The sequence below is a fragment of the Panulirus ornatus genome, chromosome 6, assembly GCF_036320965.1.
Source record: "Panulirus ornatus isolate Po-2019 chromosome 6, ASM3632096v1, whole genome shotgun sequence".
NCBI lineage: Eukaryota > Metazoa > Arthropoda > Malacostraca > Decapoda > Palinuridae > Panulirus > Panulirus ornatus.
In genome coordinates, this window is record NC_092229.1 from 786,777 (window position 1) to 802,733 (window position 15,957).

A 15,957-nucleotide genomic window follows, 5' to 3' on the forward strand; every position below is an offset into this window, starting at 1 on the left:
GCAGAATGGGGCAGGTGCATTTGTAAGGAAGAAAAATCCAGATACTTTCATAATGGGATGTCCTTGTCATCATGGGATGCCCTTGTCATCTTATTGCTGCTGAGGAAGCAGCTAGCCAGATGTCATTTTCACCGGTGGACTTACTTGTTCCTGTTTATTATTATTGGAAGAAATCTAGTGGTAAGCGCCGCAAACAGTAAAGGGAGGATCATACCCTAGGCAATGTTGAATAACATTTAATCTTCAGATGTGTTTACTCATTGGCTCTCTTTGGAAAGTGTACTGACTAGACTCATTGGACAATAGGAGCCTTTGAAACAGTACTTCTCCATAGAAGCAGAGTCCACGGGAAAGGAAAGGAATGTACGTGATGACACTCCAAAGGAGTCAAAGAAGCAGTTCTCTACAAGTGGTAGTTGTGCCACACTTCAAGCCAAGACAAGCAAGGTCGCTCCATATTTCCCAGGAAAGAGCATTGCTGGTCAGACCTCATTAAGTAAGATGTCTCTTCCTTTGTCCTCTCACACACCCAGTAGTACAGGACAGACTTCCTCTAAGGAGACATCTCTACCTTCATCCTCAAAAAGATTGGGCAAAGTTGACACTGACTGCATCTACTGGGGTATTAGTTGCATGAACAAAACAAGTGTCAGCACACTAAATGAAAGTGATACATCAGTTATTTGTAATAAAGCAGCTTCAAGCAGTGTAAACAACAGAAAGAAAGCTTCATCTGAAACTACATTGATTGGAAGCAGGAAAAAGCTTTATTTGTCTTCCAGTTCAGACTGTGTAGCAAGTGTTGCTATGGACAAAGCTGGTAAGATCCTTACAAGACTTAATGATTACAACAAGCTGTATGTATTGTAAGTTCCTCCTTAAAACCATGCCTCTATTCAACAAGCTCAATCTTGAGCAGCAAGAAGCATCCATGTTTTACATGAGAAGTTACAGGTCTTCTTACAAGAGATACTGCTCTGCTTTGTAAAACCCTCAGTGAATACAAGTTCTCCCTCACCTGAACAGTGCAGTTATGGGGAAAATTGCAATCAACGGCCAGATGAAGATCTCATCTTGGGGAATGATGTTACAGGCTGAGTATCCCTTATCTGAAATGCCTGGGGCCAAAAGTGTTTTGGATTTTGGAATATTAGCATATACATAATGAGATATCTTGGGGATGGGACACAAGTCTTAAAATCCATTTATGTTTCATATATACCTAATATAGCTTGAAGGTAATTTATACAATATTTTTAATAATTCTGCATATGAGACAAAGTTTGTGTAACACTGAACCATCAGAAAGCTAAGGTGTCACAACCTCAGCTGCACATTTGGACAAAAAAATTTGTGGTTGTTTGGCATCATCTTCATTCCTGACTCTGAATTTAAATGATACTGATAAATAATAATTTTCTTATGCTTATTCACACATAAGTACTTAACAGTAAAAAATATGAAATGCCATTAATACAGTGAAAATATAATGTGTTCATGGTAACAGAGCAGAACTGTAGCATCAGCAGAATACCTGTATCAGCTGTTAAACAATAACAACTGCGGGTTTTCAGGTCCACCTACAATGCTGTGTTTTGATTAAAAGGTTACAGTACAGTGTATTTATCTTTTAGGTTTCATCTGAGATACAATTTTCCACTTGTAACGTCATGTTGTTATTCAGAAAGTTTCAGACTTTGGACTTTTGGAGAAGGGATGCTCAACCTGTACAGACTTTCTCACAACATAAGCATTCTCATCAAAACAGAAGGAAGAATTCTTCACATCAGTCATGAAATACTTTGTTTGTGTATGTGATTATGTGTTCAAGAAGTCCCCCCTGAAGAATGAGCCAATTCAGAATGCAAGTGTTGCTAACCTAAAGAGGAGAATGGATGCAAAGTTTGCATCAGTGCTCTACTTTGTGAAGAAATTCCTCTTCATAGAAGAGCACACAGATGAGCTTGAACTTGAATTTGCTCACTACCAGGTAGATCAGCTTGAAGGTGTATATCTTGACCAGAGGTGATGAGTTGTGGGTGGCCAGTCCACAACTAAGAGACAAGTCTTCTTATAAAGAAAAGTATGGACATCTTCCCAAAATCAGGTTTGCTATCTTGTCATTTGCTCACAGCAGTGCTGAAGATGAGAGAGTTTTAAGTCTGTTTAGGAGAAACTCCACTGAATTTCACCCAAGTCTTGGCACACAAACATTACCAGATTTCCTCACACAGAAAGCGTATAGCTGTGCTAAAAAATAACATTTGTCATCAGGTGAAGTTGTGAAAGGTTTCTTAAGAAGTGCAAACAGGCAACCACTGCTCATAACAAAAAGCTTTCTAGCCAGGATTGAATATATGTGGATAAACAGACATTAGAACCTCTGTTGACTTAGTTCAAGGACTGAAAATGAAACACTACTGACTAAATACTTTGTTTTAACATGAATAGTTGTGGACCAAGTACATGTAGGTAAATGAATGGAGATAACAGCTTGAGCACTGGACATTACAGTTTCCTGTATTGAAAGTGCATCCTGTATTGTGCGTGGTTGTGAGTTTTGTTTTACAAAATTCCTTTTATTCTACTCAAAATTCCTTATTTTTGCCATCTTTTTGTTTGTTTGTTAGACAATTTTGGCACCTCTGAGAATTGTAAATGGTTTAGAAGATCAATGCTTTATAAATGATTCCCACTGAGCCTGGTTTTTGATGAAATCACTTACGTCTAATGAATCTGCTTAATTTCTTTCATGATGTACTCAACATATATAATGAAAGTAAAGCAGCTGATGTCATCTATCTAGTTTTTCAAAAAGTATTCGATAAAGTTCCGCATCTAAGGTTACTATCAAAAATTACATCACATGGTACTGATGGACTTGTACTTCAGTGGATAGAAAATTGGCTGAATGGCAGTAAATTACTGGTCAAGCCTCAGAATGGTTAGACGTAACAAGTGGTGTACCAGAAGGATCACTCTTGCAACCGCTTGATTTTCTCAGATATATTAACAATATGTATGTTAGGCTGCATTGTAATATATATTAACAGTATGGATATTAGGCTGCATTGTAATATATCAAAATTCGCAGATAATACTAAGCTGAGAAATAAAGCTAGAATGAACTTGAATGTCTGCAGCTTCAAACTGACATAGACACATTAATGGACTGAACTTATTGGTGGCAGATGAATGTTGATAACAATAAATGCAATATTTCACATACTGGTAGTAAAAACGAAACAACAAACTACAGTAGGAATTTACTGATCTGCAAAAATGATGGCCTTAATAACCTCTGTTGACTTAAAACCTTGTGAGCAGTGCATAGAAGTGAACAGATTCATAGCTAAAGCATTCCCATTTAAGTCTAGGGAAATCATAATTTACTCATTACACTTCATTAACTCATCCCCATCTTGAATATTGTGTTATAAAAAGACATACAGAATGGAAAGAGTGCAGTGTCTGGCTCCCATGATAATTTCCGGACCGAGAAATAAAAGTTATAAGAGCCGACTTAATGACATAAATCTGTTGGCTAAGAAAAGAGAAGATTGAGAGGTGATCTAATACAAGTATTTAACATTACCAAAAGCTTTGATGATCTTGCCTGAACAAGCTACCCAAGGCTTGATCCATCTGATTTCACTTAAAGTAACAGATACAAACTCATGGGCAAACGTTTTACCATGAATGAGACAAGGCATTATTTCTCCAACAGATTGTTAACATAAGGAATGATTTACCAGTTAGATTGGTTGTACTATAGATAGATACGTTCAAATATAGACTTGAGAGTGATTTCGTTTCAAGTTCATGCCTTACAATATTTGTGTCTCCTTAGTCAGAGTGACAGTCTTTAGATTATTCTCTGCTTTATGTGTGTGCCTTCTGACTTACCACATTAATCTGTAAGCTTCTGTTATCTTCCACTGTCACAAACAACCTTGGAAAGACCCAATGGTCTGTTGCTGTTAGAATTGTTTTGTATGTTAATTTGATATATCATGTTACCTAATTATTTCATGTTACTTTAATATAGTGGGCACATTACCATATTATGTTACCTTATTATATAACATACATTAGTATATCATGTCCCTTACCATATGTTACATTACTATCACATTAATTTATATTATTTACCTTACTATTTCATTTTACCTTGCTATATCATGTTGAATTATTATATCATGTCCCTTACCATATGTTACATTATGTCTCACATTAATTTATCATATCATATATCTTACTATTTCATTTTACCTTGCTATATCAGGTTGAATTATTATATCATGTCCCTTACTATATGTTACATTACTATCGCACGTTAATTTATCATACCATTTACCTTACTATTTCATTTTACCTTGCTATATCATGTTACATTATTATATCATGTAACCTTAATGTTTTACGTTACCTTACTTTATCGTGTTACTTCACTTTGTCATGTTACCTGATTATTTCATGTTATGGTACTATATCATGTCACATTATCATATCATGATAACTTATTTCATTTTACCTTACTATATCATCTTATCATACCATATTACCTTTTTATTTCATGTTATCTTACTGTATCATGTTACAATATCATATATTACCATAGTATTTCATCTTATTTTACTATATAATATTACAGTGGTGTATCATATCACTATATTTTATAATTTGCATTATCATATATTATATTATTATCAGTTTTTTCCGTTAAAGTCCAGTCACAGACAAAAGTCCACATCAAGGCCTTGCTTTAATTGAAGTATAGAGAGGATTATGAAAGGGAAAAAGAAGAGGCAAGGGAAAGTATTTACGTGTTGTGAAGGAAGTGAAAAACCTGTATTTTCAAATGCAACAGATCATAGATATAGGGACACACATGAGAAGGTTGAGTCCCAAAGCTTCTGGTGCTGGGAAGGAAACTTATCAAAACAGCTCACGGAACAGATCAGCAAATACAGGTGCAAGTTCAGAGGCACACACTCTCAGTACACAGGGATGGATGCCATCAAAACCATAAGCCTTGCCCATGTCCAGGGTAAGGAGCGCTTTTCGGACAATCCGAAACCAGATTATGGGAAGAGGCATAGGATTAGTAAAAGCAGCATCAGAAGGTGAAGGAATGCTGGGGTCATCCAAGGTGGAGTTAGAGGAAAAACGGGAACCAGAGTTGTTTTGTCTATGGGAGAGTCAGCTGTAGTACCGTCAGAATGGAAAAATGAAGGAAAGGTAAAGCGACAGAGGTTGTTAGCGATGCCTTCAGCTAAAGACCAGAAATACCTACCAGTGGATGATAAGAGGTTATCGCCCTTCCTTTGAATAAAGGAATGCTTTGCCTCATGGACAACGTGCTTGTAGCGATTACAGGCAGTGATAAAAGCTGAATTCAAGTCGGAGGAAGGGGAGTTTTTCCAAGCTTGATACATTTGATCCCTTGCCTGAATGGCCTCAGAACAGGAGCGAGTGAATGATGGATTGGAAGAAAGGATCATCTTGAAAGAAGAGGGGATAAATGCTTCCATTCCCCTAGCAGCAACTGCTGTGTGTTTGGCGAAGACGTAAGCATCACCCCATAAAAGACATTAATTTACCCAAGGAAGTTCAGACGAGCATTTTCGTAGGTTATTTCAGTCTTTCGATGAGGTGCCAATATTTACGTTTAGGAAGGGCTGCTGGAGGGGGAAGTGTCGTTAAAATATATACATTAAGGAGAGTGTGGTCAGATGAGCCAGTTGGAGGTGAGATTGTATTCCTACAGCAGGATGGATTAGAGGTGAAAAACAGATCCAGAATATTAGGAGTGTGGTCACAACGGTCAGAAATATGGGTAGAGTGGGAGGTGATTTGCTTTATATTATTGAGAATGGAAAACGTGAGCCCTTCAGTCCCTCCACCATCCATCTGGGAGGAATTCAACCATTCCCTATGGTGAACATTGAAATCCCCTTTGTAGAGGATCTCGGCTTGCGGATGACAGGATAAACAAGGGATTACTAAGGAATTCATATAGCAACAGACTGCTAGGTCCTTTTAAGGCTGTTTGTAATAGCGGAAGAGATATGAAAATTACAGATAAGTGGGATTAGAGTAGAAATACCTAAATATTAGAAATAGAAAAATATAAGCTTTTCATGTAACTAAGGAGGTGCAAATAGTGTCAGTCATGAATTTGAAGCTTAATAGTTATCAAGTGTATCCTTAAATGTATCTATGGTACTAATTTCAATCACTCTGGTCACTCATTCCATATGTTAATCTTATTAAGGGAAATGTAATTCGTCTCATTCGAAATAAAACATTTACCCACGAGTTTGTAACAATGATTTACTACGAGTGAAATCAGGCGATTCTATCCCTATGTAAGTTGCTAGATCAAGATTATCGAAGCCTTTGATAATTCAGAATGTCTGTTTCAGATCACCCCTTAACCTGCTCTTTTCTTTACTAAACAGATTTAAGTCGTTTAGTTGGCTCTCATAGGATTTGTTTCCCAGTCATAGAACCATCTTGGTAGCTCGTCCCTGTACTCGCTCCATTCTTTCTATGTCTCTCCTCAAGTAGGGTTACTGAAACTGAACACAGTATTCGAAACGGCAACGCACGATTGACTTGTAGAGTAAGGATAATTTTCCTACACTTAAATTCGATAGCCCTATTAGTAAACTCAATAATTGTGTTCGCCTTTTTTTAACTGCCTTTGTGCACTTTTTACTTTGCTTTAGGTCACCAGAGGTTATTACACCCAAGTCTTTTTTTTAACTCATTTACCTTTTGCAGTTGAACAGAATCCATACAGCAACTTGCCTTTCCATTTTTACAGCCGACATGTAAAACTTTGCACTTATAAATATTAAGATTCATTTGCCACCTGTGAGCCCAGCTCATTAGCTTTTCTGTGTTTTTTTGAAGCTGCAGACATTCAAGTTCTGTTGTAGATTTATTTTCCAATTTATTATAGTCCACAAATTTTGATATCTTGTAATGCAGGCCATTATCAATATCATTAATATATATGAGAAAGAGAACTAGTCCCAGGACTGATGCTTGTGGTACACCACTTGTTACATCTAACCATTCTGAGGCTCGACCATTAATCACAACTGTTTGTTTACGGTCATTTAACGAATTTCCTGACCACCAAAGTACAGTCCCATCTATACCATGTGACTGAACTTGAGTTAGTAACCTTTGAAGTGAAACTTTATCGAATGCATTTTAAATATCTAGACATGACGTCAGCTGTTTACTTTCATCATATATGTTGATTATATGAAAGAAAGCAAGCAGATTGTTAAACATGAACGATTTTGTCAAAAACCATATGAGAATCATCTATCAAGTAGTAGTCCTCCATATAGTTTACAGTCTTATCCCGAATGATGGTTTCCATAAGTTTACCAAATACAGACATCAGGCTGATTGGAAGTGATTAATTACCATTTTTGAAAATGAGTGTTGCATTAGCAAGCATCCATTCCTTTGAAACTTTCCTATAGTGAGTTCCTTATTGAAGAGAGAAGTCAAAGGTTTGATTATCCCCATTTTTGCATCTTTCAATTTACTTGGATGAAACGTTTTTGATTTAGTGCTGATGCTATACCTTCAGTTCTTATGTTCATGTGTTGCATTATGCTTTCCTCTCAGCACTGCAAATGGATTCGAGACATGAACTGTATTTTCAACTGTAAACACAGATGCGAAAGATGCGAAAAAGAAAGAAAAAAATCTGCCATGTCTTCGCAGTCGTGAGACAAATTGCCATTTTCAGTTATTAATGGACCAGCAGTTGGTTAGGTAATGACTCTGTTGCTTCAGATTCATTCATAAAACTCCTTTGGGTTTCTTTAGCTATTTTTGGCAATATACGCTTCATACTGACGTTAATTTTGATGTCTTATTTTTCCTACGGAGACTTGCATAATTTGTTCCATCAAGCTGGTTATTGGTTCCTTTACGCTTCTTATGTGCTTCATTTTTAGACACCTTTTTAAGTCATCGTTCCACCATTTTGGATTGGCATTGGAAAAAGAGTGTCTACTGCATGTAGACACAAATGTTCCCTCCCCTGCTTTGAAAGTTTTACTGAAGCAATCCATTATCAGACACTTGGATCTCAGAGAGAAGATATTAGGAGAGGTACAAGACAAGTGGTTTGGGCACATGGAGAGAATGAGTGAGGAAAGATTGACCAAGAGGATATATGTGTCGGAGGTGGAGGGAATGAGGAGAAGAGGGAGACCAAATTGGAGGTGGAAAGATGGAGTGAAAAAGATTTTGTGTGATCGGGGCCTGAACATGCAGGAGGGTGAAAGGAGGGCAAGGAATAGAGTGAATTGGAGCGATGTGGTATACCGGGGTTGACGTGCTGTCAGTGGATTGAATCAGGGCATGTGAAGCTTCTGGGGTAAACCATGGAAAGCTGTGTAGGTATGTATATTTGCGTGTGTGGACGTATGTATATACATGTGTATGGGGGGGGTTGGGCCATTTCTTTCGTCTGTTTCCTTGCACTACCTCGCAAATGCGGCAGACAGCGACAAAGTATAATAATAATTTTTTTTTTTTTTATACTTTGTCGCTGTCTCCCGCGTTTGCGAGGTAGCGCAAGGAAACAGACGAAAGAAATGGCCCAACCCCCCCCCATACACATGTACATACGTCCACACACGCAAATATACATACCTACACAGCCTTCCATGGTTTACCCCAGACGCTTCACATGCCTTGATTCAATCCACTGACAGCACGTCAACCCCTGTATACCACATCGCTCCAATTCACTCTATTCCTTGCCCTCCTTTCACCCTCCTGCATGTTCAGGCCCCGATCACACAAAATCCTTTTCACTCCATCTTTCCACCTCCAATTTGGTCTCCCTCTTCTCCTCGTTCCCTCCACCTCCGACATATATATCCTCTTGGTCAATCTTTCCTCACTCATTCTCTCCATGTGCCCAAACCATTTCAAAACACCCTCTTCTGCTCTCTCAACCACGCTCTTTTTATTTCCACACATCTCTCTTACCCTTACGTTACTTACTCAATCAAACCACCTCACACCACACATTGTCCTCAAACATCTCATTTCCAGCACATCCATCCTCCTGCGCACATCTCTATCCATAGCCCACGCCTCGCAACCATACAACATTGTTGGAACCACTATTCCTTCAAACATACCCATTTTTGCTTTCCGAGATAATGTTCTCGACTTCCACACATTTTTCAAGGCTCCCAAAATTTTCGCCCCCTCCCCCACCCTATGATCCACTTCCGCTTTCATGGTTCCATCCGCTGACAGATCCACTCCCAGATATCTAAAACACTTCACTTCCTCCAGTTTTTCTCCATTCAAACTCACCTCCCAATTGACTTGACCCTCACCCCTACTGTACCTAATAACCTTGCTCTTATTCACATTTACTCTTAACTTTCTTCTTCCACACACTTTACCAAACTCAGTCACCAGCTTCTGCAGTTTCTCACATGAATCAGCCACCAGCGCTGTATCATCAGCGAACAACAACTGACTCACTTCCCAAGCTCTCTCATCCCCAACAGACTTCATACTTGCCCCTCTTTCCAGGACTCCTGCATTTACCTCCCTAACAACCCCATCCATAAACAAATTAAACAACCATGGAGACATCACACACCCCTGCCGCAAACCTACATTCACTGAGAACCAATCACTTTCCTCTCTTCCTACATGTACACATGCCTTACATCCTCGATAAAAACTTTTCACTGCTTCTAACAACTTGCCTCCCACACCATATATTCTTAATACCTTCCACAGAGCATCTCTATCAACTCTATCATATGCCTTCTCCAGATCCATAAATGCTACATACAAATCCATTTGCTTTTCTAAGTATTTCTCACATACATTCCTCAAAGCAAACACCTGATCCACACATCCTCTACCACTTCTGAAACCGCACTGCTCTTCCCCAATCTGATGCTCTGTACATGCCTTCACCCTCTCAATCAATACCCTCCCATATAATTTACCAGGAATACTCAACAAACTTATACCTCTGTAATTTGAGCACTCACTCTTATCCCCTTTGCCTTTGTACAATGGCACTATGCACGCATTCCGCCAATCCTCAGGCACCTCACCATGAGTCATACATACATTAAATAACCTTACCAACCAGTCAACAATACAGTCACCCCCCTTTTTAATAAATTCCACTGCAATACCATCCAAACCTGCTGCCTTGCCGGCTTTCATCTTCCGCAAAGCTTTTACTACCTCTTCTCTGTTTACCAAATCATTTTCCCTAACCCTCTCACTTTGCACACCACCTCGACCAAAACACCCTATATCTGCCACTCTGTCATCAGACACATTCAACAAACCTTCAAAATACTCATTCCATCTCCTTCTCACATCACCGCTTCTTGTTATCACCTCCCCATTTACGCCCTTCACTGAAGTTCCCATTTGCTCCCTTGTCTTACGCACCCTATTTACCTCCTTCCAGAACATCTTTTTATTCTCCCTAAAATTTACTGATAGTCTCTCACCCCAACTCTCATTTGCCCTTTTTTTCACCTCCTGCACCTTTCTCTTGACCTCCTGTCTCTTTCTTTTATACTTCTCCCACTCAACTGCATTTTTTCCCTGCAAAAATCGTCCAAATGCCTCTCTCTTCTCTTTCACTAATACTCTTACTTCTTCATCCCACCACTCACTACCCTTTCTAAACAGCCCACCTCCCACTCTTCTCATGCCACAAGCATCTTTTGCGCAATCCATCACTGATTCCCTAAATACATCCCATTCCTCCCCCACTCCCCTTACTTCCATTGTTCTCACCTTTTTCCATTCTGTACACAGTCTCTCCTGGTACTTCCCCACACAGGTCTCCTTCCCAAGCTCACTCACTCTCACCACCTTCTTCACCCCAACATTCACTCCTCTTTTCTGAAAACCCATACTAATTTTCACCTTAGCCTCCACAAGATAATGATCAGACATCCCTCCAGCTGCACCTCTCAGCACATTAACATCCAAAAGTCTCTCTTTCGCACGCCTGTCAATTAACACGTAACACGTAACGCTCTCTGGCCATCTCTCCTACTTACATAAGTATACTTATGTATATCTCGCTTTTTAAACCAGGTATTCCCAATCATCAGTCCTTTTTCAGCACATAAATCCACAAGCTCTTCACCATTTCCATTTACAACACTGAACACCCCATGCATACCAATTATTCCCTCAACTGGCACATTACTCACCTTTGCATTCAAATCACCCATCACTATAACCCGGTCTCGTGCATCAAAACCGCTAACACACTCATTCAGCTGCTCCCAAAACACTTGCCTCTCATGATCTTTCTTCTCATGCCCAGGTGCATATGCACCAATAATCACCCACCTCTCTCCATCAACTTTCAATTTTACCCATATTAATCGAGAATTTACTTTCTTACATTCTATCACATACTCCCACATCTAATAAATGTGTGTGGATGTAACCAAGATGTGAAAAAAGGAGAGATAGGTAGTATGTTTGAGGATAGGAACCTGGATGTTTTGGCTCTGAGTGAAACGAAGCTCAAGGGTAAAGGGGAAGAGTGGTTTGGGAATGTCTGGGGAGTAAAGTCAGGGGTTAGTGAGAGGACAAGAGCAAGGGAAGGAGTAGCAATACTCCTGAAACAGGAGTTGTGGGAGTATGTGATAGAGTGTAAGAAAGTAAATTCTCGATTAATATGGGTAAAACTGAAAGTTGATGGAGAGAGATGGGTGATTATTGGTGCATATGCACCTGGGCATGAGAAGAAAGATCATGAGAGGCAAGTGTTTTGGGAGCAGCTGAATGAGTGTGTTAGCGGTTTTGATGCACGAGACCGGGTTATAGTGATGGGTGATTTGAATGCAAAGGTGAGTAATGTGCCAGTTGAGGGAATAATTGGTATGCATGGGGTGTTCAGTGTTGTAAATGGAAATGGTGAAGAGCTTGTGGATTTATGTGCTGAAAAAGGACTGATGATTGGGAATACCTGGTTTAAAAAGCGAGATATACATAAGTATACTTATGTAAGTAGGAGAGATGGCCAGAGAGCGTTATTGGATTACGTGTTAATTGACAGGCGTGCGAAAGAGAGACTTTTGGATGTTAATGTGCTGAGAGGTGCAACTGGAGGGATGTCTGATCATTATATTGTGGAGGCTAAGGTGAAGATTTGTATGGGTTTTCAGAAAAGAAGAGTGAATGTTGGGGTGAAGAGGGTGGTGAGAGTAAGTGAGCTTGAGAAGGAGACCTGTGTGAGGAAGTACCAGGAGAGACTGAGTACAGAATGGAAAAAGGTGAGAACAATGGAAGCAAGGGGAGTGGGGGAGGAATGGGATGTATTTAGGGAATCAGTGATGGATTGCGCAAAAGATGCTTGTGGCATGAGAAGAGTGGGAGGTGGGTTGATTAGAAAGGGTAGTGAGTGGTGGGATGAAGAAGTAAGAGTATTAGTGAAAGAGAAGAGAGAGGCATTTGGACGATTTTTGCAGGGAAAAAATGCAATTGAGTGGGAGATGTATAAAAGAAAGAGACAGGAGGTCAAGAGAATGGTGCAAGAGGTGAAAAAAAGGGCAAATGAGAGTTGGGGTGAGAGAGTATCATTAAATTTTAGGGAGAATAAAAAGATGTTCTGGAAGGAGGTAAATAAAGTGCGTAAGACAAGGGAGCAAATGGGAACTTCAGTGAAGGGCGCAAATGGGGAGGTGATAACAAGTAGTGGTGATGTGAGAAGGAGATGGAGTGAGTATTTTGAAGGTTTGTTGAATGTGTTTGATGATAGAGTGGCAGATATAGGGTGTTTTGGTCGAGGTGGTGTGCAAAATGAGAGGGTTAGGGAAAATGATTTGGTAAACAGAGAAGAGGTAGTGAAAGCTTTGCGGAAGGTGAAAGCCGGCAAGGCAGCAGGTTTGGATGGTATTGCAGTGGAATTTATTAAAAAAGGGGGTGACTGTATTGTTGACTGGTTGGTAAGGTTATTTAATGTATGTATGACTCATGGTGAGGTGCCTGAGGATTGGCGGAATGCGTGCATAGTGCCATTGTACAAAGGCAAAGGGGATAAGAGTGAATGCTCAAATTACAGAGGTATATGTTTGTTGAGTATTCCTGGGAAATTATATGGGAGGGTATTGATGGAGAGGGTGAAGGCATGTACAGAGCATCAGATTGGGGAAGAGCAGTGTGGTTTCAGAAGTGGTAGAGGATGTGTGGATCAGGTGTTTGCTTTGAAGAATGTATGTGAGAAATACTTAGAAAAGCAAATGGATTTGTATGTAGCATTTATGGATCTGGAGAAGGCATATGATAGAGTTGATAGAGATGCTCTGTGGAAGGTATTAAGAATATATGGTGTGGGAGGAAAGTTGTTAGAAGCAGTGAAAAGTTTTTATCGAGGATGTAAGGCATGTGTACGTGTAGGAAGAGAGGAAAGTGATTGGTTCTCAGTGAATGTAGGTTTGCGGCAGGGGTGTGTGATGTCTCCATGGTTGTTTAATTTGTTTATGGATGGGGTTGTTAGGGAGGTAAATGCAAGAGTTTTGGAAAGAGGGGCAAGTATGAAGTCTGTTGGGATGAGAGAGCTTGGGAAGTGAGTCAGTTGTTGTTCGCTGATGATACAGCGCTGGTGGCTGATTCATGTGAGAAACTGCAGAAGCTGGTGACTGAGTTTGGTAAAGTGTGTGGAAGAAGAAAGTTAAGAGTAAATGTGAATAAGAGCAAGGTTATTAGGTACAGTAGGGTTGAGGGTCAAGTCAGTTGGGAGGTGAGTTTGAATGGAGAAAAACTAGAGGAAGTGAAGTGTTTTAGATATCTGGGAGTGGATCTGGCAGCGGATGGAACCATGGAAGCGGAAGTGGATCATAGGGTGGGGGAGGGGGTGAAAATTCTGGGGGCCTTGAAGAATGTGTGGAAGTCGAGAACATTATCTCGGAAAGCAAAAATGGGTATGTTTGAAGGAATAGTGGTTCCAACAATGTTGTATGGTTGCGAGGCGTGGGCTATGGATAGAGTTGTGCGCAGGAGGATGGATGTGCTGGAAATGAGATGTTTGAGGACAATGTGTGGTGTGAGGTGGTTTGATCGAGTGAGTAACGTAAGGGTAAGAGAGATGTGTGGAAATAAAAAGAGCGTGGTTGAGAGAGCAGAAGAGGGTGTTTTGAAGTGGTTTGGGCACATGGAGAGAATGAGTGAGGAAAGATTGACCAAGAGGATATATGTGTCGGAGGTGGAGGGAGCAAGGAGAAGAGGGAGACCAAATTGGAGGTGGAAAGATGGAGTGAAAAAGATTTTGTGTGATCGGGGCCTGAACATGCAGGAGGGTGAAAGGAGGGCAAGGAATAGAGTGAATTGGAGCGATGTGGTATACCGGGGTTGACGTGCTGTCAGTGGATTGAATCGGGGCATGTGAAGCGTCTGGGGTAAACCATGGAAAGCTGTGTAGGTATGTATATTTGCGTGTGTGGACGTATGTATATACATGTGTATGGGGTTGGGTTGGGCCATTTCTTTCGTCTGTTTCCTTGCGCTACCTCGCAAACGCGGGAGACAGCGACAAAGTATAAAAAAAAAAAAAAATAATAATAATAATAATAATAATAACAAGACAAGTGATGTTGATATAGGGAAAGGTCTTGGGAAGGGCTGATATTACCTCTGTATGAGCCCTATCTCTATCATTGGCTGTTGAACCAGGCGGAAACCAGAGATTCTTAGCACTACATGATGCCAGGAACTGGGGGCCATAGGTTTATTGGACTTTATCATGATTGCATGTAAACATGACTGAGCAGATGGGAAATGACAAGAGAACTTTAGTGAAAAAAGAAATAAACTAGGTTTAAGTAGGTGTATGGCCCTTGTAGGGAGAAAATGGCAAGACTGGCCCAGTGGTCCTGTTTTCATGGAAAAGAAAGACAAGCAATCCTAACATGGAGGTTGTAATATGGTTCCGGGCACCACTTTAACCCTCCTCAGGCAGGATGGTAGTGCCAACCTGAGCAGCTGCTTCATTAACTGAGATGATTACAACAGTGATAATCTCTGGCCTGTAGCATTAAGTTTCAAATGCTTGTGTTGGTTAGCAAAAACTTTTTTTATTCTTATTTTGAAAATCAGTGTTAGGACATATGGATTGTTGGCCCTTTCTCTAACTCCTGTACTGACCCATAACATTAACACAATAATTTTCTCACCAGATCATCATTAATTAATAGAAACAGTAAAGTGAATTGTTTCTATTTGTAGGTTGAGTCTATTACTGGGCCCATCATGACTCCCAAAAGTAACTGGACGTTTTCATTGAATGTAACAAACGACATCATATCTCTGTTTGTATGGCTGGAGGTGGATCAGTCTGGTGTCTTCTCTGATAATGGTTTCCTGATGACAGAGGCTCAAGTTCAGGTCATGTTTTATGCTTTAGAAGAGACCAGTGTGGAGGCGCTGCAGAACTCCATCACTGTCACCTCCCTCACTGACACTTACAAGAAAGATTTTGTAACTAAGGCTGGAGCTGAGGCATTCATGGATGGGACTTTCCATCCTAATGACATTAGGAACATAATATTTGTATGAGGATCATGCTATTAGTTATACAACCCAACATAAATAGTGTGTTCAGTGTTACCAATACAAGGTTTTTTTATTATCCTCAAGAATGCATTCATCCACTTCTAAATCACCTCACACCTGCAACCATCAGCAAACACATTAACCCTTCAAAATATTGTTTTTGTGATTGTTTAAGTAGAAAGACAGACAGCATGAGTCCAGATTGGCCTATGACTGGGTTTTGTGCTAAAAAGAAAATAAGAAAATATAAGTCCGCTCAGCAGTCTTTTAGGCTATCACCGACTCCCAGATGATGCACATTACCCCTTTTAGTGTCCCCAATACCGCTGTCATTTATTACTTTTT

General features: G+C 40.0%; 1 protein-coding gene across 4 annotated transcripts in view; it reads left to right on the forward strand.

The window, feature by feature from the left end:
- Positions 1 to 15,675, forward strand: part of beta-Man (beta-mannosidase) — a 123,556-nt gene extending 107,881 nt beyond the window's left edge. For 3 of the 4 annotated variants that reach the window (XM_071662334.1, XM_071662333.1, XM_071662335.1), the window contains one exon: positions 15,286 to 15,675. In XM_071662334.1, coding sequence (XP_071518435.1) covers positions 15,286 to 15,615 — 330 coding nt within the window. In that variant the 3' untranslated portion in view covers positions 15,616 to 15,675. The remainder of the gene's footprint in view (positions 1 to 15,285) is intronic. The other variant, XR_011712854.1, reaches the window with a different exon arrangement.
- Positions 15,676 to 15,957: the final 282 nt, after the last annotated feature.